The 21,623-nt window shown below is 39.4% G+C and overlaps 1 protein-coding gene across 1 annotated transcript in view; it reads left to right on the top strand.

The window, feature by feature from the left end:
- The first annotated feature begins 5,343 nt into the window (after positions 1 to 5,343).
- The window catches only part of HYDIN (HYDIN axonemal central pair apparatus protein), a 301,936-nt gene continuing 285,656 nt past the window's right edge, over positions 5,344 to 21,623 (top strand). The window contains exons 1-4 of the mRNA XM_045986716.1: positions 5,344 to 5,478; positions 7,485 to 7,607; positions 15,070 to 15,189; positions 18,739 to 18,873. Of these exons, the coding sequence (XP_045842672.1) occupies positions 5,344 to 5,478; positions 7,485 to 7,607; positions 15,070 to 15,189; positions 18,739 to 18,873 (513 nt within the window). The remainder of the gene's footprint in view (positions 5,479 to 7,484; positions 7,608 to 15,069; positions 15,190 to 18,738; positions 18,874 to 21,623) is intronic.

Raw genomic sequence — 21,623 nt, 5'->3', positions numbered from 1 at the left:
TCCCCTGCCGAGGGACATTTAGGTAGTGAAACCTGCCATGAGTAAGCAGGCACAGGATTTTGTATGTATTGGTATTTTTAATTATGAAAATTTTAAAAACGTGCCCAAAGTGGAGAGAATAGTATAATCTTCAGGGGTTGTCAGTATTCTCCCATTCTTATTTCTTCTATCCTCCTCCGTCACACACCCACACACCTATACCTGCATTCATATTCCCCACATGCATTTTTCCCCTAGAGTATTATAAAGTAAATATCAGATGTACCTGTAGATGCTACATATCTCTAACAGATAAGAACATTCTTTTGAAAATTCATACCCATTATCCTACCAAAGAACCAATAATTGTTTTATATTATCTACTATTCATTTATTTGAATCCTGATCTAAACGAGGCGCACCCTTGCATTTGGTTGGTTTAGAGCTCTTTTAGTTTATGTTATAACTGTCCCCTGCCCACAACTCTCTGATGCTTTTTATTCGTTGAATAAAGTAGGCCGTTTTCCTATAACATTTCTCACATTCTTGATTTGGCTTAATTGTATTCCTCCAGAATATGCTTGCTCCTCCATTCTCTGTGTCTCCTGTAACCTGGCTGGTAGGGCTAGAGGTGTAGACCCACCAGCCACATGGCTGGTGCTCTGTAGAGCATCATGTGGAGGCAACATGGTGTGTCTGGTTTTCGCGCATTTAATGTTAGGATTAGTTTAGAGGGCTCCAGTGGTGTTAGCCCGATTGAGTCATTATAGAGTTCTTCAACAACATCTTTCCTAATGGTTTTAGCATCAAATGATCTTTTGTTTCATTAGGGCCTGCATAATGATCATTATTTTTCTGTTGCTTCTTCTGAGTTTATTAGCTGGAATTCTTCTATGAAGGACTGTTTTCCTTCCTTAATGATTTGGTTAACTTGCAATGCAATTTGTACCAAAAAAGTACATGATAATTGGCTGATTCTTTCCTTTTATTTTTTCCAAAATAATCAGTTTGGTGCCGTCGCAACTTCCAAAGGTGACCAATGATTTTTTTAGTATCATTTGAACTTAAATTTTTGAGACACTTATCCATTGCAGACTTTAAAAAAATATTCAAATTGTCCTATCTTTGGTGAATGGGAACTCTTTTAGAGTTCTCCAGTGGCCTTTGATAATGTCCTTGTTTTATAGTAAAATAGAATATTCCAAGTTCATCTTATACATTTCATGCCTCAGACCTCAAATTACCAATTTCTCTAAGGAGCTGTGGTTCCTTTTAGTGGGAAATGGCATTTAGAAGCCATGATATGTCCTTGACTGTTATTGCTTACTGAGCCTTCATTGTTTCTGGGCCCTTTCAGTAGACGCATTATTCAAAAGAAGAAAATAATCATGAACTCATACTTGTTTTCAATTTAAGTGTAAGATTATAGGGTTTCTTAATAGAAGAACTTCTTTGATTTTATTTTTTTCTTAAGCTGAATTGTTTGGTTCCTAACAATATTCCTTTAACTACTTGTTTTGAAAATATTATTACTGGGGCACCTAGCTGGCTTAGTCAGTAGAATATGAAAACTCTCGATGTTGGGTTTGTGAGTTCAAGCCCCATGTCGGGCCTAGAGCAAAAAAATGTATATTGTCACTAATATTATGGCTAACAGTAACACTATGATTTAATGAAGACAGTCAAAATACTGTGTTTGAAGGTCAGTTGGAGTAATTGTTTTCTCTTTGTGGTTTACAACACCAGCCTGATATACAGCAAGGTTCATTCCTTTCCGTTGGTTTTCAGTTTTTAAGAATTGATTTTTTTAGGGGCACCTCTGTCAGGTGCCAGTCCGTTGAGCTACTGACTCTTGGTTTCAGCCCAGGTCAGTCCCAGGGCTGTGAGATCAAGCCCCGCATCGGGCTCTGCACTCAGCGTGGAGTCTGCTTGGGAATTTTTCTCTCTCCCTGCCCCTTCTGCTTGTGCATGCTCCCTCTCTCTCAAATAAACAAAGCTTAAAAAAAAAAGTTGATTTTTAAGCGTTTTAACATGTTATACACAAACTGAATCATGGAACACTACATCAATGATGTATTATATGGTGAGTAACATAACATAATAAAAAAGAAAGAAAGAAATGCTTCACAGAATTCTCCAGTGAAACAAAAAAATTAAAATGTATTTTTAATAACCTTATTGAGATAAAACTCACATACCATACAGTTCACCCCTAAGGTGTATATACAACTCAGCAGTTTTTAGTGTATTTACAAATATGTGCAATCATCACCACAGTCCACTTTAGAACATTGTCATCTTAGTAAGATAACCCATACCTTTTAGCCATTAACCCCTGCCCCATCCCTTCATTTCTTCCAGCCCTAAGCAACCACTACTTTATTCCTTCTCTCTAGAGAGTTCCCCATTCTGGACGCTTCATGTGCATGGACTCATACAGCATGTGGTGTTTTGTGACTGGCTTCTTTGACTGAACATCCTATTTTTGAGGTTCTTCCATGTCTCTGTGACCCAAGGGGGTATTTCAGGCTCAACCCCTGGGTTCTGGGATTTTCACAGAGGCATCTTGTCTGTGGGTAGTTTCTAGTTGGTCTTTTTGTGGGAGACTGAAGTTGGCTCTCACCCATTCCAGTGTGCTGCTGACATCACTTCCCATATTACCTTGTGTTGTATCAATTAGACGCATCACAGTTGATTCATTGTCTTTTTGTTTAGTATGGCTACTGTGCTTTTTCTTATTTCTTTTGGTATTTAGGAAGATTTATGTTTAGTAGTTTTTGGTATATAAACCCTTTAAAATGGCTACATTAGTAATTTATTGTTGTATAATAAATTACCCTAAAATTAGTAGCTTAAGACGGTGAATATTAGTTTTCTCAAAGCTTCTATGGGTCAGGAATCTAGGTGTGGCTTATTAGTTGGGTGCTTCCTCCTCAGTGTCTGTTATGCATCTGCAAGCAAGCTGTTGGCTGGGCCTCTAGTCATCTAAAGGCTCAAATGGGGCTTGCAAGTCTGCCTTCAGGCTCATTCACAGGGTTGTTGGCAGGCCTCAGAAGACCCACTTCCAAGATCACTCATGTCATTGTTAGCAGGCATGGTCCCTCACCACATGGTCCTCTCTCTAATCTTTCTGAGTTTCCTCACAGTGTGGCAGCTAATGATCTGAGAGTGCGCCAGGCAGTACCTAAGATGGATCCAAGTCTCTTTAAAAGTAATCTCAGAAGTGACATTCATCACTTGTGCTATATCATATTTGTTAGAATACCTAAGGATAGCCCACACTCAAGGGCAGGGAATTAGCAAATACATGCGTGCTTGGAAACAGGTGTCATTGACTGCCATCTTATGGGCTTTCTACCATAATTCCCATAAACTCCTTTATTCTACCTGGGTAAACAGTTTGACTCCTACCTAATAGTGATAATGATCTTGTTTTACTTTTCTATTTTTAACTTTTCTTTTAAAATTGCATTCTTTCAAGTTTGTCAGAAAATATGCTTAAATTCTATTTTCTCCTCATCTTCAACTTCATTATTAAAATTAACTCTATAATTAAATACATGAAATGCATTTAATTCCTAAACATTTAATTCCTAAAAATACATGAAATGTATTTAATTCCTAAACATTTAATTCCTAAACATTTTGTATTTGAAAATTTCATTGTCAGTCCTTTTGTTGAGGTTCCCCAGTCATCTACTGGTTGGCTGAAGCCCATCCTCTAGTACATTCCTCAGGAAGGGAACTTGTTCACAATTTTCCCTGAGCTTTTACATGTTCAAAACTCCCTTTCTGTAGCTTTGGTAATTGAGGGAGAGCTTGGCTGTATATAAAATTCTTGGCTCACACTTCTTAAAGTTTTGGAAAATATTGTCCTTCACTTTCCCATTTCTTAGGTTCCTTTTTCAAGGTCCATTGACATCTAATTCTCTTACCCCTCTAAGTTATTTTACCTTTTTTGTCTGGAAGCTATGAGAAGTTTAAAAATTTCTCTAAAAGTCTAATAGTTGTGCTAAGATATAACTTAGAGTTGACCATCTGCATCTGTCTTCATGGACACCTACCAGTACCTTTTCATTATGTTTTCTCTTTTGGGGGGAAGCTTTTTATTGGATGATAGTTTTTTAAAAAAAATATTTTATTTATTTGACAGAGAGAAATCACAACTAGGCAGAGAGGCAGGCAGAGAGAGAGAGGAGGAAGCAGGCTCCCTGGGGAGCAGAGAGCCCGACGTGGGGCTCGATCCCAGGACGCGGGGATCATGACCCGAGCCAAAGGCAGAGGCTTTAACCCACTGAGCCACCCAGGCGCCCCTGGATGATAGTTTTAAATATTAGTTCCACTCTAGAACTTTATTTTTCTTCTTCATGGGTTCCAGTTATAATGTACTGGATCTTCTTTTTGACTGTCTGCTATTTCAATCATTTGTTCTCTGATTTTTTTTTACCTTTTAAAACATTTTATATTCATTTCCTGGGGTGTTTTATTGCTTTACTTCAGTGTACCTTACTGCATTTTCATTCAGATCTATTTTTCTTTATTCACCTCCTTCCTCACTGTTTTGGACTGGTAATGACTTACTGTCTTGTGAGCTTTTTAATGACTTTTAAGGTTTCTTACTTGACATTGTATCCAAGCATTTTTAGTTTTTGTTTGTTTGTGTTTTGGGGGCACAGAGTTGGATAAACTAGCCAGCTATTACTGAAAACAGAAATCCCCACTTGTCACAAATGGGCCTCCACGGTTGCAATTGTTCTACTAAAAGGCATAAGGAAGGATATATAGAGGGGAGATATCCTATCTCTTTGATTTCGAGATATAGAGTGGCTATTTAATGACTTATTTATGACCATAAACTTCAAAAATTCTCCAGAAACTTCCTCTTCCTTATCTTATCTCACACTGCTTTTTTAGTCTCTGCTCAGCTTGAAGGCCTAAAGCCTTATGTTTTTTTTCTGTTTGGAGGGTGTCATGAGAAAGAATTTTCAAATAAGTATAAAGTGGCAAACTATGAAGTGTACTTATTGGGCAGGGTCTGTTTATCTGGGAGGATAAAAGTACCAAATGTGGGAACTACATGTATATCCGGGCCTTCCTTGAGCTCAGTCCTGAATCACTTGGTTTGTCTAAAAGGATTCCTAGACTTCGGGATAAGGTTAAACCTGGACTAATTACGTGGAATAGACTGCTCTAGTTAAGGCATTTGTTACAAGCATTTGATGTATTTTTGAATATTAGTCTTTCTAAACATTTTGTATTTGAAAAATCTTTAAAAAAATTGTGACTTGTATTCAGGAATTAACTGTATTTGTTCTAAAACCCTTTTTTTTTTCACTTCTAGGTGAATGAAGGAAATAACTAAAAATGACCAGTAGAAGACTTGAGGAGTCTATGGGGGCTGTTCAGATGGGGTTAGTCAGAATGCTGAAAGGATTCCAAAGCAAGGTTCTGCCACCCTTGAGTCCAAAGGTGGTTACAAAAGAAGAAGCAAATCCAATGGTAAGGTACCCGAGACTTTCAAGTGTGAAAGACTTAATGTAGTCTCCTCAGGAGGGTGACAGCTGCTACTTGGCATTCTCAGAACTCAGGGAATTACTGACTGACAATAGCAATGTAGGTAACATGGTAGCTTGCTGCGGAGCAGAGGCTCCTCTTAAAAGCCTGAGAAGTTTTTGAAATTACACGCCTCAAAGTAGAGACTTGAATTGCTTAAGCTAATCAGTTGAAGTAAAACTATGCAATGAAATTATGATGGTTTTCTAAATGTTAGGCTGAACCCTATAAGATTGCCGTGTGTGTAGTTCAAAAACAATGAGGTATCAGAATTTCATAGGGTTTGACGTCAACAGTATAATACCTGTTGACTGGCAAGAGTTATTTCTGTTTGCATATTTGTAGAACAGAGAGTATCAAAATGATGACTATATGGTATCAAGGAAAAATACACTTTTTCTCTGTCCTTCAAAATAAAACATACTTCTATTTTTAATAGGCTATAGTAATGTGATGAGAATGGAATTATAAACTACATGCTATAGAAAATATCAGTAACAATTTACAGGGTTCAAGATAGTATTCATCAAATTTTAAAAACCAGACTCAACTTATGTTCTGAGGAAAAAAAATAAAACCTATCATCACTCTCTTTTGTGGTGGTCATCATTTCATATTTAAACTCCTGACTTTTTGCTTTTAAGACTTTATTATTTTTATTTAAACTGTGACACAGCTGATACCTCTTAACATTTCAATATTCAAATCTGGGTTCCAATCAAAAAGAACCTAAAAAAAAACAAGTAAGCAGCAGCATAAGAAATATGTTTTCATTTATATGGATTCAATCACAGAAATTAATTTTGTAGGGATTTTGAAGAGCATTGATTTTAACCCAAGGTGAAATGAATCAGCTAAATTATATACCTCTGGCTGTTTTAAAAGTCTTGGTGCATACTTAAGCATTATGTTGCTGTGAATGATCATCATCCCCTTGCATATAAAGTAAGCCCTGGAACATTCTAGAAAAACAAATAATTGTGTAAATAATTGTGTTTGGTCCTGGGTAAATAAGTCTCGTTGGGTTATTTAAATGCCTTTATTTAAATGATAGGTTACATTTTTTTTTCTCATAACATGAGAAAGTGTTAAAGCATTTGTGTTCCTGTTTTGGTGTGAGTAGGAGTGGCTGCTGGATCTGATCATGGTCTTAGGGCTCTTTTAAAACAAGGTCTAAACTGCTCCTGGGATTTCTAAAAAGTTCAAACTCATTCCTAAGCTGTGCAGTCACACTCCCTAGATCCATCCATCCATCCTTCCTTCCTTTCTTTCTTTTTTAAGATTTTATTTATTTATTTGACAGAGAGAGAGATCACAAGTAGGCAGAGAGGCAGGCAGAGAGAGAGAGGAGTAAGCAGGATCCTCACCGAGCAGAGAGCCCAACGAGGGGCTCCATCCCTGGAGCCTGGGATCATGACCTGAGCTGAAGGCAGAGACTTTAACCCACTGAGCCACCCAGGCACCCCAGATCCTTTCTATTTCACAAGATTCCTCCTGCTGTAGCGGGATAGCTAAATACCCAAACTTTGCTTGTTTGTTGTAACTTCAACTGAGAAGTAGAAGCATTTCATATTCTTCGGCTCTGAAGACCAGAAGTGATTTTTGGAAGTAGGGTTTTATGCTCAGATGCTTCTTCTGAGCGTAAATGTTAAACTCTTTGGATATGTTCCAGTGCAATTTCTTGACTCTCCACCCCCCAGTTTCTTTCGTGTAATTTCTTCAAAATCACATGTCATTTCAAATTAGTGTGCAAAGAGCTCAAAGTGCACAGGTACTTCTCTTGTATTATTTAGTTAATTTAAATATTTCATAAGGGAACTTAGTGGCATTCCGCAATTATCCTGAAAGCTGCAAACACAAATTATCCATTACTGGCACTTATGAAAACACTTTTTCGGTATAACCATTTGTGAATCTTCAGCTGTTTTTTATTTTTTTATTCTTTAATCTAGCTGACACCCTCGGAATTCCTGAAGGAAATGTCCCTCACCACAGAGCAGAGACTGGCTAATACACGTTTGATGTGCCGGCCACAGATCATCGAACTTTTAGAGATGGGGGAAACGCATCAAAAGGTAGATGCCTCCTGTCATACTTGCTTATGAGGCAGGCCCTGGAATAATGTGAACATTCTAGAACCACAGGAACTAAGTCATGGTTATTGTTTCTGGGCTAATTCCTTATTGAGTTTGTGTTATATATTCTTTTTCTACCTCTATTGATCTTGATATTTGTTGATTTAATATGGAGAGAATTGTAATTAATAAGTACAAATAACTTTTGACTAGTCACAATTCTTGGTTACTTCTGGACACTATTGTTTATAAGTCAGGAGTAGTTCCAGGGATTATAGTGGCCAAATCCAATTAAGTCGTCATCTTAACACAACAAGAAATCCCGTCTTCCCTGAGCTGTCATCACTAGAAAGGAAGAAGGTGGAATTGTTTATTAAAGGCGGCATTTGTTATCTGTTCTGGCTTACTTCCAATAGCAAATGTATTCTTTCAGTCTCTAAAGAATAGTTATTTTAACCTGTTTCCATATTCTAATATAAACCACGAATTCTAGGCTTTAGGAGCCTATGGTTATAAAATAAGGTCTTATTTCCTACTTTTAAATTAATTTCTTGAATTAGATTCTTTATTTTTTATGTACAAATTATGGTATGAACCTCCATTAGTCAAACTGTTGGAGATCTGCCTCCTCTCAAAGGCTTCCCTGAGCTATTCCTGAGAGATTTTCAGGGGAAATCTCCCCTGTGATGAATGAGCTCCTGAGGCTCTTTTGCACTCGCTGCAGCACCATTGTCTTCCCTGTGTAGGATCTGCACAAAATTTGCTCTTTCTCTGAGCCTTGCTAGCTTTAATTATGGTTTCTTCTCTTCTTTGAGGCCAGGAACATGCATTCTCCCAATACTAACTTGTCCTGATTAAGGGCTATTTGCTCCTCTCCCATCACATAACTGAGACCAGCCTTATTTTCCTGAATGTACTGCTTGTGTGTATTTTAACATATTTTGACCCCTTCTATGAAGGATGACATAATTAGTACACTTTACTGTATCTCACCATTTCTCCTCTTTTTTTCTCAACTCATTTGGTTATTTTTACTTTATTTTCTGGAGTTTTATTTGTTCATAGTTGGGCGACAGTCATCTTCCACCAATATCTTCAAGAAGAGCCTATGGACACTGTACTTCCTTGGTTTTGTGTTTGACAATATTTGCCTGTTGCCTTTATGCCGAATTTCAGATTTGTTAGGTATAAAATTCTTGGGTCACACATTTTCCCCATAAAAGCTGTGCAGGCATTTTCCTCACTACCTTCTGGCTTTAATGGTAAGCAGAAATGTGATGAAGTCAGCTTGATTTATCCTGCTACAGATATGTCAGTCTTTTAGCTCTTATGGCCAAAGACCATTTATTCTAATTTAGTATGCAGTGATTTTATTAAGACATGACTAAACTTTTCTTGAGATACTACTATGTATCTTTAGTTTACTTCTAGAAAGTTTTTCTTGAATTACCCAGTATTTGTTCTTTTTATTTTTCATTCTTCTTCAGGACTATCAATTATGAATATGTTGGACCTTCTTTGTCTACCCTTCTACATATTGTATTCCCTTGCCAACCATTTTTAATTTTCTGTTCATTTCCATTTCATTGTAATTATTTACATCAGGTTATCCTCTCTGTTCCTTACTTTGAGTCTTGCGTATATGTGTTTCTCTTATCATTCATCCTTGAGTTTGACCAGTTCAGCACTTCTGGATTGTCTCACAGCATTTGTCTCAGTGTCCCTTTTTATTTACTTGTAGCTCAGCTATCATATTCCTTTTATTTTCTTCCTACTTCACTGGTTGTTTTTATCTTATTTTATTTTTTGGAATGCTCTCCTGTTCCTGATCACTAACTGTTGGAACTCCCCAGTACTTGGTCCTTGAACTTTTTTTTCTTTTGAACTCATTCTTCAGGTGACCCTTTCTAGGAGCAGACTTTAAATTCTACTTTTTAAAATGTTTACTTTCACAACTGTTTATCTAGCTGTGGCCCATCCTCTGAACTCTGGGTCAGTTATTCAGCCCAATGAATGATTGGCGCCTCAGACTTAAAATATTCAAGCTCTAATATTTGTGTTTCCTTCCTTCCCTAAAGTTAAAGTCACAATCTTATCTCTTTTGTCCCTCCATCTAGAATATATTTTATCAGGCCAGAAACCTACCTTGGGATTATCTCTGATGCCTCTTTTTTCCTTCATCTTATATGAAATCTAATGACAAGTGCTATAAACTTCTGCTTTCACAAATATGGCTTTAATCAAACTGCTTCTCACCAGCTGCACCAATACCCTCCCAGTTCAAACCACCATTCTCTAGACTTCTGAAATAGTCTCCCTGTTTCCATCTCATTCCCCCATCATCAATTCTGCACAAAGAAGAAAGAATGATTTTTTTAAAATGTAAACTAGGACATGTTACTCCAATGTGTAAAGCCATCCAACAGCTTCCTCTTAACCTCAGATTTATAGGGTCCTGCATTGTCTAATCCTATTTCCCTCACAGACATCTTTTCCTTCCACTCTTCCCTAGCTCATTCTCTCTAGCTGTGTCCCCCCTCCTTTTGCTGCTCTTCAAACACTCAATGATAATCTACACCTCAGGGCCTTTGCACCTGCTAGTCATTCTAACTGTATCTATTCTCTAAGATCTTTGCAGGATTTGCTTAGATCTCTGCTTGGATGTATTTTCCTCAGAGAGGCTCTCCCTTGACACCTGTTGAAAAGAGCATACAGCCTGCATTCACACTGTCTCCTTATCCATTAGTTTTCTATGTAGCCCAAGTCACTGCCTGACCTCATATTATACATTTCTTTATTTTTTATTCATTTCCCCAAGAATGTCAGCTTCATGAGGGCAAGGGCTTTGTTGGCTTTGCTCACTACTGTGTGCTTAACATTTGGAGAATATTGGAAACTCAATTAGTATTTATGAGTGAACACATGAATTTTTCATCACTTTGATTGCTTAAGTCCTCCCTGCCTCTTAATTATTTGCTTTGTGGTTTCTTTTTTTTTTTCCATTATGTCTTTTGGGTTTATAGTCAAACAGTGTAGCCAGTATTTTCATTGGTTCATGGCAACCTTCCTATTAACTGTTCTTCACTTGCCATTTTCTTTATTCCTTTGTTTTCCTTGAATATCTTTGCACTGATCTTGATTTATCAAGATATTACTATTATTGTTACCACTCATTTTTGGAGGGAAGAGGGGCATTTTTCCTGGACTTGTGATCTGCAGGAAATTCTTGTTGAGGCATGTCCTAGTGTCCCAGACCAGTAGGAGTCCTTCACGATTCTCAGCATAGCATTTTATGACAGAGGATTGTGTGCATGTGTTTATTTGGAAGGGAGCTGAGAGGAAGGAAGGAAGAATGAGCTGTGTTAGCCTTTTCCCAGAGTTGTGACTTGTGGGGACCCTTAGGAATCAGAATCTTTCTCTTCTAGCCTGCCTCAGTGACAAACTCCTTCCTGTAAACATGTGAATTTATGTGTTGCCCATTTGGTCCTGCCTTCCCTACTGTTTCCTGGTGCCAAATGGCATACAGGTAATTTCTTATTGCCATTCCTAGTATTCCAAACAAGGAGTTGGTGGTTTTGTTTATCAGAGTATGCCACCTGCTTAAGAAGTCTGTATAGTGCAAGCCTTACCTGAGATCTGAAATTGTGGGCGTTCTCACTGTGTATCTCTTAACCCTGGTTATTTGTGGCAGGAGGGGTGGGGAAAGGAGCTCAAGCTGCCAGTTAAAACCTATACAAAGTCCATCTTGGAGTCTGTCATTTATGCTGAAATCCATTGTTTCCTCTGCACTATAGGGCCTCTGTCATAGGTCCAGTGATCTGTTTCTGGACATTTCCACACCACTGGTCAGTTTATTCAAATCCAAAACACAGTATTTAATTTCCATATATATATATATATATTCATATAATATATATTTCATATAAATATGAATTGTATATCTATAATAAAAACAGTGGCAGAAGAGGGGCAGAGGGACAGAGAGAATTATAAGCAGGCTCCATGCCCAGGGCAGAGCCTATTGAGGAGCTTGATATCACAACCCTGAGATCATAACCTGAACCAAAACCAAGAGTTTGACACTTAACCACTTAGGTCGTCCCTAAAACTGTATATATATATTTTAAGATTTTATTTATTTATTTGACACAGAGAGAGAGATATCACAAGCAGGCAGGGAGGCAGGCAGCAAGAGGGGAAGCAGGCTCCCCGCCGAGCAGAGAGCCTGATGTGGGGCTCGATCCCAGGACCCTGGGATCATGACCCGAGCTGAAGGTAGAGGCCTTAACCCACTGAGCCACCCAGGCACCCCCAAAACTATATTTTTAAGTAAAATTTTTATTGAATTTGTGTGTGTGTATCATGAGCATATAGCTTGATGAATTTTAACAAAGTAAAGATACTCATAGAACCACCACTCAGATGAAGGAACATAGGCTTCAACATTACTGACATCTTAGAAGCTTTATTCTAGGACAGAGAAGCTTTCTTATGCCCTTCCCAGTCATTACCTCTTCCTCTTCTCCAGAAGAACTACTAATCATAGGTTTATTTTTCCTTTATTCAACCTGTGCTCTAATTTCTGACTAATTTAATATATTGTTTTGAAGATTTATGTTGTTGTGTATAATAGTAGTTCATTCATTTTTATTGCTGTATAGTATTCCATTGTATGGCTATACCACCAAGTGTCTATTCATTTTACTGTTGATGAGCATTCGTTTTTTCCCACATTTTCCCACATAAATGATAGTGTTATAAATACTCTTGTACATTTCTTTTAGTGTATAAATATGCAGCATTGAGCATATATGTGAAAGTGGAATTTCTAGGTTATAGGCTATGCATATGTGCCTCTTTAACAGTAATTGCTAGTTTTCTAAAGTGTTTATACTATTATACCTCCATTAGCTGTACATGGAAATTGCAGCTGGAATTGATAATACTTACTAATACTTAATATTGTTAGTCTCTTTAATTGAAATTTTTCTGTTGGGTGTATAGTGTTGTCACACTGTGGTTTACTTGCGGTTTCTTGATTTCTGATGAATTTAAGCAACTTTTTATGTTCATTAGCCATTTGGATATCATCTTTTGTGAATTGCATGTTTATGTGTTTTGTCCATTTCTTACTGATTTGTAAAAGTTCTTCATATATTCTGGAGACTAGTCCTTTATTATTACGTGTATTTTAAATAATCTTCTCTCATTCTCTGGATTTCTTTTTAATTTCTTAAAGGGTATCTTTTTTTTTTATTCGTTTATTTGTTTATTTACAGCATAACAGTGTTCATTGTTTTGGCATCACACCCAGTGCTCCATGCAGTACGTGCCCTCCCTATTACCCACCACCTGGTTCCTCAACCCCCCCCCCCCCCCGCCCTTCAAAACCCTCTGGTTGTTTTTCAGAGTCCATAGTCTCTCATGGTTCATCTCCCCTTCCAGTTTCCCTCAACTCCCTCTCCTCTCCATCTTCCCATGTCCTCCATGTTATTTGTTATGCTCCACAAATAAGTGAGACCATATGATACTTGACTCTCTGCTTGACTTATTTCGCTCAGCATAATTTCTTCCAGTCCCGTCCATGTTGCTACAAAAGTTGGGTATTCATCCTTTCTGATGGAGGCATAATACTCCATTGTGTATATGGACCACATCTTCCTTATCCATTCATCCGTTAAAGGGCATCATGGTTCTTTCCACAGTTTGGCGACCGTAGCCATTGCTGCAATAAACATTGGGGTACAGATGGCCCTTCTTTTGACTACATCTGTATCTTTGGGGTAAATACCCAGCAGTGCAATTGCAGGGTCATAGGGAAGCTCTATTCTTAATTTCTTGAGGAATCTCCACACTGTTCTCCAAAGTGGCTGCACTAACTTGCATTCCCACCAACAGTGTAAGAGGGTTCCCCTTTCTCCACATCCTCTCCAACACACGTTGTTTCCTGTCTTGCTAATTTTGGCCATTCTAACTGGTGTCAGGTGGTATCTCAATGTTGTTTTAATTTGAATCTCCCTGATGGCTAGTGATGATGAACATTTTTTCATGTGTCTGATAGCCATTTGTATGTCTTCATTGGAGAAGTGTCTGTTCATATCTTCTGCCCATTTTTCGATATGATTATCTGTTTTATGTGTGTTGAGTTTGAGAAGTTCTTTATAGATCCTGGATATCAACCTTTTGTCTGTACTGTCATTTGCAAATATCTTCTCCCATTCCGTGGGCTGCCTTTTTGTTTTGTTGACTGTTTCCTTTGCTGTGCAGAAACTTTTGATCTTGATGAAGTCCCAAAAGTTCATTTTTGCTTTTGTTTCCTTGGTCTTAAAGGGTATCTTTTGATGAATGTCACAAGCAGGCAGAGAGGCAGGCAGGGGGGAGGGGGAAGCAGGTTCCCCGCTGAGCAAAGAGCCAGATGCTGGCCAATCCCAGGACCCTGAGATCACAACCCGAGCCAAAGGCAGAGGCTTAACCCACTGAGCCACTCAGGTACCCCCTTTTAAATCAATTTCTAATGTTAAAACAACTTTGAACTTCTGAGACAAATCCAATTTGGTCATGATATGTTATCCTTTTTATATATTGTGGGTTTCAGTTTACTAATGTTTTGTTCCTTTAAAAAAAAAACCTATTGTATATAACTAAGATTAGCCTATAGTTTTCTTTTCTCCCGCTGTGTTTCTTAGTTATAAGAACATTGTAATGTCCTTATTTTCATTCTTTATATTGGCTCTTTGTGACTTCTTTCTTGTTTTCTTGATCATACTCACTAGATATTTTATCAATTTTATTCGTCTTTAAAGACTTGACTTTTGGCTCTGTTGATTCTGTAGTTTCTATTTTATGAATTTTTATTGTTTTGTTTATATCATTTTTTCCATTTTTTTTTTATGTTTGCTATTGCTTTTCTAAATTATTGAGATGGATGCTTACATCTTCATTTTGCAGACTATACTAAGGTCCCCCAGGGTGCAACTGTGTACTCACAGAGCAACACGGAATATTCTAAAATTTCAAGGAAACACAGCCATGCTCAAAACCTATTGGATTCTACCCAAGCTAATAGCTTCAGATAATTCACACTTTTGACATTAGATCGTACTGTCTTGTTAAGCTCTTCAGTTCCTTCACACAGATATTTGTTGATAGAGTTTTTCTTATTATTTTCATAGGGAAATCATGATCTTATTCACCATTGCTGTAAATGGAATTTTAGGTTGGTGTTCTAATTAGCCTGTATTTTTTAAACAAGGACCAAATCTTCTACTTTCTTTTGTATTAAACAAGTTGTTCACAATATCTTCAGTACTTACAACAATTATTGCCTATAGTAGTTACCCCTTTCTGAGTGTTTTGTATGTTTTTAGTATTAACATCCATAGGTCTATGTAGTATTTTCACTTATTGTCCTGTCATTTCTGCCACTGTGGGACTGTATAATGAATTTACTCTTTCAATGCAGTCCTCAGGAGTTGACCTGGATCAGGCATTATTCCAGCCCTTTCCATCAGAAATTGTGTTTCAGAACTACACTCCCTGTGAAGTCTATGAAGTTCCACTCATTTTGAGGAATAATGACAAAGTGAGTATGTTTGCTGAATGTACCTTTCATGGATATATAAGGGATTAAATAAAATGGGATCCCATAGGGTCTTGATAAATTCTTTTATTTGAGAGACCTAGAAAAGTAGATTAAAAACATGCCCTTTGACTATAAGTTTAATGAAGACAAGATTATGTTGATTTACTCATGTGTGTTCAGGCCCAGATCAGTGTCCACCAAATGATCAATGCCCAATATGTATAGTAACATTTTGTTGAGTAAAATATTAGCTAGGTAAATGTCGCAATTTAAAAAAAATGTTTATTATTTTAGAGAGAGAGAGAGAGTGAACGGTGGTGGTGGGGTTGCGGGTAGGGAGTGAGAGAGCCTTAAGCAGACCCTCTCTAAGCATGGAGCCCAACTTGGGGCTCGATCTCATGACTCCAAGATCCTGGCAGGAGCTGAAACCTAGAGTTGGCTGCTTAACTGACTGAGACACCAACGTGCCCCAAATGCCATGAAATTCTTATGTGTGACCAGTTTAGCTAGGTTTTCATTCAAGACGGGGTGAAACATATATTCATGTTTTCTGCATTAGAGCCGCTGTAAACTCTACTCATAAGAATTGCGGTTGTTGAGCTAAATTATTTATACTTTATAAATTGTACGTTTTAAAAAACTTCAGAACAAATGTATCTCCCTTTCTCCTTTTTCTTTCTCCAAACTTCAAAACAGATATATCTCCCTTTCTCCTTTTTCATTCTCCTCCTTTCTACCTTAGATAGCCTTCAGATTTTTGTCTACAGATCATTTTGGACAGCTTCTCCCACTGTCTATACCTTGGCCTTGTGTCGTGGCAACTGAGAGTTTCTTCTCCATCCATATGCCTTTTTCCCCGCTAGAGATAAATTATGGTTTACTTCAAGAAAAGATATTAAGTGCCCGAAGAGTTCCTTGACATCTAACAATAATGGAAGAAAGAATAATGTGGGAAGTCAGCATGAAGCACAGTTAAATGTGAAAAGTAATCAGATGGAGAGGAAGGCATCTGAGAGATACTGAACTTCAGATGTGAAGACAGGAATACCTCAGGAGTTCAAGAATGTGGAGACAAAAATTCTAGCTGTAAGAAAAAAAAGGAAAATAAATGAAGACTATGCAAGAAAACTTTTAGTTATATTTGGTACAATAGCTCATTAAAGGAATCACTGATGCCTTTCAGAGATCAATGGGGTGATGTGGTGACAGCAAAGTCAGACTCTGGAGAAAATGGTATATTTAGTTCTTGGCTACAGGAGTGTTAGCAAGAGAAGCTCAAGGGACAGAAGTTAAAAGGGTAGGCAGAGAGAAGAAAAAGAATCTGAGATGCTCAGAATTATGCCCCTAGACCTCAAGAAGAGATGTATTCCATAGACATCAGGACTCTCTCTTTTCGTACAGGCTGCCAACCAGGTCCCTTTGTCAATTCCAGTTCTCTTTTTCCCTTTCTCCATGACTTTTCGACTCTTGCTCAAGTATTTTAAGGCTGTTAAAGACAGAGAGGAGCTAGCCCAAGGGATATTTTGATCACTCTTCCTTGGCCCTAAACAAGAAACGATTGCCAATGGGTATAATATGAGCAAGTAAAGGGTATAGGCCATTTGTAAGTTTTGTCTGCCAGGGGGCACTAAGTTCTCATGGATAACCCAGCACCTCTTGGTTCAATGCTGCTACAGTGTTACCTCATGAAAGGAAGGTCCCCATCCAGGGAAAGCCCAGCTACCAAAAGTAGATTGATTTCTCTAGCCTAGGCAGGCTTGTCCTTGGGTAAGTCACCCAAGAACAAGCCTGCTTCTCTACTTCCTTAGTTCATGGACTCATAAAGAACTGCTGGGATAGATATGGGCCACAAAAAAATGCTTTCTATCTTATTTGCCATTTATTTCCTTCATCATTGGCACTGAATGCAAAAGATAGAGCCTGTTTGGTCATTATTTCTCTATCTCAAAACACAAGGTGGGAGTAAGCTATGAACCCTCTACAAACCTCAACTTGATTCTACTTAGGATATAATCATTAGCACCCAGACTCTAGAGTCAGACTAATCTGGTGGATTCCAGCCGAGCTGTCTCCCAGCTGCAGACCGTGGGTAAGTCGCTTCGCTACTCTGGGCCACGGTGGTACTAATAGTACCCATTTCAATTGACTGTGTGGAGTATTAAATGAGGTAATGAACGCAAAGCGTTCAGCTGTGTCTGTCACATAGGAAGCACTAAACCATTATTATTGTTATTACTATTACTATTATGTAGTGTTGCTGGTATTTTCCTTTTTCATTTTTAATCTATGATTCTGCTCTTGCCAGAAGTATTCCCAGCAAGCTTCCACAGTGTCGTTCTGTCCATCATAAATGACACTGCACCTTCCCCTTACCAGCAAAGCCAGACGGACTCCTATCACATTCGCACGTCTCTGCCTTACCCCCCACTCTCTAGTCTTAGCATCTCTCTGAATTCTCTCTCTGCATTTCTTTTTCCTTTGCCCATCTAGGTTTCAGTTTTGAGAGGTTGTATGGGTTCTTTTGTCCTCATTTCGCACCTGAGGCTTCTCTGTCACCTTTAACTGTATAGTTCACTGTCTTCTGCCCCCTTTGAGTCTTCAAAAAAAAAAGAAAAATCTTTTCCCTTTGCTTGTGTCCCTGGAACCTCCAGCCCCATTCTCCTTGCATTTGTACATCTTTTATTGCTTAGACTGTGTTAGATAAACAGAGACACGTACTCTGGGCAAGGCAAGCAGAGCAGAGGAGGACTTGAAGAGAAGGAGAAGCTATTTGAAGCTGCTCTGACACTGGCCTGGGGACCCTGTGCTGTTGCTCTGTTCTTGCTCTCAGTGGTGTCTACTGAGGACTGTGCCCCAGATGGAAGGTGGACTGAGGCTGGGGCTTGGTGAAGGACACTGAGGACAAGTGTCCTATTCCGCGTCTGTAGAATGGGGGTCATAAGGTAGCTCTGAGGGTACTGAGAGGATTAAGCGTGCCTCTTGTGCAGGGGGTGGTCAACAGCAGGTGTGCAGGAAGCGTGAATCAGGAAGCGTGAATTCTTCTCCCGGAGCACTTCTCAAATGTTGGGAAATCCAGCTTACCTCTGCTGTGTGGGTGGGGTTTTAGCTGATCAAGCCGTTCCTCTTCAAACATGGCCTTATTTATTTAGATTTTAGTTATTTACTTGACAGAGAGCAAGGGCACAAGCAGGGGAAGCGGCAGAGCGAGAGGGAGATGTGGGGCGCGATCCCAGGACCATAGGATCATGATTGGACCCAAAGGCAGACACTTAACCTACTGAGCCACCCAGGAGCCCCGAAGATAGTCACATTTAAATGATACAATGACAATTTGCAATAACAATAAAAATGAATAATAACTTCAGTAAAAATTAAAGCTCAAATGCACGGAGTGAGTCATCTCACAGCTGAAACGGAAGTTAAGCCTTGACCAGGTCGTGCGTGGCTAATGAGAAGCCGATGGAGATTTCCTAGGGGACAGCAAAGCCCGTGCCTCAGCATCTGTCTTTTCACAGGCACAGTATCCGCCATGGTGTGTTTCTCTTGCAGATTCCAAGGACGGTTAAAGTTACCGGGGAAAGTTCACCTTACTTTAAAGTCATCAGCCCCAAAGATTCCGGCCACAAAGTAGCTCCCGGCGTGCCATCCATATTCCGAATCCTCTTCTCTCCAGAGGAGAACAAGGTAGGAAAGCAGTTGACTACGTGTCACTAGCAGTTTGTAATTACGAACATTCGCGGAGGTGGTGCTGGCAGTGTTGTCGTCAGTGGTATCGGAATTTGTGTCGCTGATGGTGTTGGTGGCAGTTGGTGGTGTTGAGGGGGTGGTGTTGGTGTCGATGGTGTTAGTGGTGGGGGTGGATAGGGGAGCAGTAAGGGTGGCCGAGAGGAGGGGGCAGCATACCCCTGGGAATGAGGGAAGGCCTGTCAGAGAGACCCGAGGGCTTCCATGAGCTGAAAGTAGCTGGGGTTTAAAGATGGGTCATCCTAAAAAAAAAAAAAAGAAGGGTCATCCTTCTGGGTGCTCCCCCCACCCCCCTCACCCACCTCAGCATACTTAGATTTGACGACGAGCCAGAGGGTCACCAAAAAGGAAAAGGTGTGCTCTAGATGCAGGGAGTCGAGGCAAAAGATAGAGATTATGGCTTCTTGGAAACTTGGGATCTTAGTTAGTGGCGTCCCTCCTCCCTGGATTCTAACAAGTTTAGAAGAGACCGAAGACCCAAATCTTGATCATGGTAGGATTCTTATTAATGGCAAAGAATGTGGCCAGTACCTGAGGCCCGGAAAGAGCCTTCTCCTGCTCCCCAGTGTTGGCAGGTAACTGGGCCCTGGGGGGCTGACGCCCAAACAGATCAGCTAGAGCCAAGAGCAGAGACCTGCCTGGTACACTCAGCTCTGTCTGCACCTCGAAAGACCAGAAAGAGCCAAAGTTAAAAAACAGGCCATTTGCCCTCCCCACCAACCCAGCTCTGTTCCCAAACCAGTCCATTCTGAAGCCCTCTCAGTTGTAGAAATTCCAGTTCCTCCTGGAAGGGAGGACCAGCTAAGGGGGACTGAGGATGAAGGCTTCCTCCCCAGCCCTTTCCAGGAGTACAAAACTGTGGGTTGAGTTTTCGTCTCTGTGGGCCAAAGTGGGGACTTGTGGGGAGGAGGAAAGGGCTTTTACCGGCATAATTGAAGGAGTGAGGATGAAAACAAGGCTCAAACAAGCAGAATAAAATGTCAGGTTATATATAATATTAATGGTGTGGGCTCGTCTGTATTGTGCCCTTAGGATTAGAACCACAAAAGCATGTTAAGAGACAGAAAGAGGGCGCCTGGGTGGCTCAGTGGTTTAAGCCTCTGCCTTCGGCTCAGGTCATGATCTCAGGTCTTGGGATCGAGCCCCGCATCCGGCTCTCTGCTCAGCGGGGAGCCTGTTTCTCCCTCTCTCTCTGCCTGCCTCTCTGCCCACTTGTGACCTCTCTCTCTGTCAAATAAATAAATAAAATATTTAAAAAAAAAAGAGAGAGACAGAAAGAACCAGCTTCGAATCCCTGCTTCTTCATCACTAATACATATCAGCCGCTTTAATGCCATTACTCGTATTACTGCCACCATTGCTACTATTCCTGCTTCCTGGAGAGCAGGGATAGAGAATATCATGTGGTCGGCCAAGTGCGTATCCTTCTAGTGAGTGGGTAGAAATTCTCTTGTAATAATGCTGCTGTTATAATTCTGCCACTTTGTAGCGTTACTGTCTATTTCTTGGGTTGTATTCACGGACCTATAATTTTGCCTGGGGCCCTAGGGAAATAAATGGAAAGACAAATAGTTCCAGAAGTAGTGAGATTTTTGATGTGCTATTGTTGTTCTCTGCTATCACAGTCCTTGTTTTTTTCTTGAGGATCTATATCTGAATACCATCTGTGAAGAGATTGGTATCTGGATTTAGTTTGGGTGTCAAATTCCTCCCCTGTCATTTGGGTAGGAAGCCTTTGTGCAGCTCGAAATAGAAAGCTTGCTGGATTCGAGGAGCTGAGTTCCTTCCTTCTTTTCTGTGCTGGAGAAAATATGTCTTCTGTTGGATAAGTATTGTTCTACCTGTAGGGAGTCTGGCTGAGAAATGAACACATTGGAGTTTCTGAGGAGGTGGAATGTTCTGTATGTGCGACAAGTGTGTGGTTATATGGATGAATTCATTTGTCAAAATTGTATGTTTAATATTTATGCTTTCTAACATGTCTAAATTCTACGTTAAAAACTATAAAATAGAATAATTGCAATGGAAAGGGGGAGTGGATGGAGATCTAGATGAAGCCAGGATGGCAGAACGTGAATATTTGTTGAAACTGGCTTGCAGGGACACGGGGCTTGTTTCACTCTTTTGTTTACAACTTTCTCTAATCAGAAGCTGAAAGGGAAAGATTTTATTGCTGCTTATCTATATAGCAAACAGATAACCAAAATGTATGTTAAGTATGTTTGTATTTACTGTGTAACTATGAAATGGTAACCTTCCTGTTGAGGGTTATGACTTGTCTGTATTTTGTGGCTGCTTTTCTTACTCCTCACTTTTGCATTCCCTCTTACCTTTCCATTTCACCAACAAACCCCTAATTAAAAAAAACATATTGACAAACCCCTGTCTATTGGCAAACCCCTAATTAAAAATATAATTAAGTTGAAAGTTGCCTTACTGTTTCTTCTAAGTATTTGAACGTCATCAAAGTCTACGTGTATGTAGAAGGAAGCACAGAGTGAGAACAATGGCTACCTATGAGAAATTTAAACAGCCAATTTTGGATACAGTACGATTTTTCTGGGCTTGGACTCCAAGCTATAATATAATTTCCAGGATGTGTTTTTCTGAAATACCGTGATTTCTCCTCTTGCTGGCTTGTCTAAGACTAATGGTGGGAATTTGGGGAAGCTCCTGCTGCTAGCTAGATT

Source organism: Meles meles, chromosome 19 (assembly GCF_922984935.1).
Source record: "Meles meles chromosome 19, mMelMel3.1 paternal haplotype, whole genome shotgun sequence".
In the NCBI taxonomy this organism is placed as follows: domain Eukaryota; kingdom Metazoa; phylum Chordata; class Mammalia; order Carnivora; family Mustelidae; genus Meles; species Meles meles.
The sequence above is the reverse complement of the archived record's forward strand: the minus strand, read 5'-3'. Positions and strand labels throughout refer to the sequence as shown.